The sequence below is a fragment of the Perkinsus marinus genome (genome assembly GCF_000006405.1).
Source record: "Perkinsus marinus ATCC 50983 genomic scaffold scf_1104296934682, whole genome shotgun sequence".
NCBI lineage: Eukaryota > Perkinsozoa > Perkinsida > Perkinsidae > Perkinsus > Perkinsus marinus.
In genome coordinates this window covers 1-2,261 of record NW_003214668.1, presented here as the reverse complement: position 1 = coordinate 2,261, position 2,261 = coordinate 1, and the positions used below count along the sequence as shown (strand labels likewise).

General features: G+C 51.4%; 1 protein-coding gene across 1 annotated transcript; it reads left to right on the top strand.

The window, feature by feature from the left end:
- Positions 1–1,063: 1,063 nt before the first annotated feature.
- Positions 1,064–2,244, top strand: Pmar_PMAR009284 (hypothetical protein; the record flags this gene model as incomplete). The annotated part of the gene is made up of 6 exons (XM_002784710.1): positions 1,064–1,192; positions 1,237–1,313; positions 1,541–1,625; positions 1,666–1,841; positions 1,891–2,060; positions 2,116–2,244. Coding segments are annotated over exons 1-6 (763 nt in total), but the record flags the coding sequence as incomplete, so codon positions are not given.
- Positions 2,245–2,261: the final 17 nt, after the last annotated feature.

Genomic DNA, 2,261 nt, shown 5'->3' with positions numbered 1-2,261 from the left:
TAAGGACTGGGATAAGGAAGGGCCTCGAGCGACGTCATGCTCACTCATAATACAAGATCATTGATTGGTTACACGTCATCCGAAGTGCAATGACGGGAAAAATGACGTGTGCCGGGATCGATCCCGACACCTTTTGCACAACTCATCAGATGTCTCGTTGAGGCGGCTAGTTACCCATTACGCAGGGGGGACTTCAGCGACATCTCGTAATCGGCCGATCTCTATCTCTCTACATGGTCGGGTCGTAGTCACAACACTAACCTGGCGGGTGCGGTTCGATTCTGCTTCTTGGAGCCCACGGTACGCATTTTTTCAGTGCGATATTATACCCCTAGAGTCTAGGGCCAAAACTTTCCCTATCCGTTTTTCTCATTCCGCAGGTCCGACCAGAGGCCATTGTGGTCAACCTAAGACAGAGTGGCTTAACTGAAATGTGCTACTGTCTCTAACTTGCAGAATTCGACGAATTTCCCACTGAGCGACACAGCTCATTATAAGTATCTTGGCGAGCACTTCTCAACGGTGTGACCTGATAGTGTGGCTGCTATAATGGAGCATCTGAAGGTGATACAAGGGTGATAAGGTTCGATGAGTACCGATGGGAGAGTGAGTGGTAGAGGGGATAATAGTTGTAGTTATTCCTAGCTAGCCTTCCTGTGAAACTGAAATTCATCGTGAACTTCGTGGAGAATGGGCACGCCTATGTTGAGGTTACGAAGCCTGTGCCCTTCATATTCCCTTGTTGCATACATGCAAACGATTCCTGGCTGTATCTCCGTCATCACTTGACCTTGTGTGCGCGGTCGATCTCAATGGCACGAAAGTGCGCAATGAATCTACCCTACATAGGAACTCTCCTACTTTCTGAGAGGCATGGGGGTGTTTTCCAGTTGATTCACTAAAAATTGTATTCGTAAACTGCTGACTAGGATGGTCCTCACGAGGCACAGGCTTCTATTCAGCCCTCGCATGGCCCTTGGTACTGCTACTGGGTGTTTACGAACTTGGTGGTTGAGTTGATTGTGACGGGATTCTCGAGGCAGGCAGGCCAGGCTCTGTTTTTAATATGTTATCGTCGGATTCGCCTACCCGGGCTAGGCTAGGCTGGGTACTTCGGCGTCCCTCAGTGTCCGCTGTAATGTTCCTGGCCACTTTAATCACGGCTGATTGGACTTTATTCATCGTTACAGAGGTATCACTATATTTACCATTTGTCACTATTACTCAGCCCCCTAGGCACTGCTCATCTTCCACACACGGTCGGGACTGTTGGCAGTTCTCTCTCTCGCCTGCCCTCTCATCTCCTTTATCGGGTAATACCTTCGCATGGACACCCAGTGGGTCCTCTGGGCAGTGTGGGAAATATGCACATGGTCAACAACATGTGTTGGTGACAATATGAAAACTCTGAGGAAATTTGGGGAAATTGTCATTAATTTTCGGTACACTTCTACCTAGTGTGGAAACTCCTAAACCCATTTGAGGAGAGCCGCCATATATTCTAATATTCCCTCAGGGACTACATCGTACCACACCTCAGGTACATTACCCCTATCGGTAGCGTGGTCCAGGCATTCAAGGCTCGAGATGCGTCCAATCTGCCCATGCCTTTCCTGCTCAGCCAGGTACTACATTGCTGAGCATTGCCCTTGCTACTGCCCTTAGGCCTTCCTTTGCCTCATATCCATCTCCTATGGTGTATCGGTAAACTCCCCACCCATATGGGCCACCAACCTCTTTGGCCTTACGACCCAGGCATTGTGGATGGCAGCAGCCAGGTGGATAGCAGCTGCCGCAACTCCACCATCATCATCTGGGACTGTTGATGAGGAAGGGGAGCGGTGCGGTCCTCAATGGACGTCGTTGTTCGCTGCAATGGACTATGTTCAGGTCAGCCCGCAGTTCGGGGGGTCGGCGATCCTCTGCGAAGTCCCTGCCCGACTTGGAGGGAGCGACTGTGTCCTCACCTGTGCCCCCACCGCTTTACTCGGCCCTTCTTTCTACCTGCCTTGCTTGCCTCACACTCACCGTGTTGTCTGTCATACCCACAAGGGTCGTAGGTGGGCTCCGCAGAAGGGAGCGCTGCAATGGGCTCCGAATGGGTCTTCTTGGTAGGTTTCGCCATGTGCCTCCAAGGCATCATTCTCAGCGCCTCCCCGTTGGCTCGGCTCGGTGCTGTCCTTGAGAGCCCGCACGCTGACGCCATTCCCTTTCCCATATCTCTCAACATGGTCGTAGGTGACGATGATGCCATTCCATAG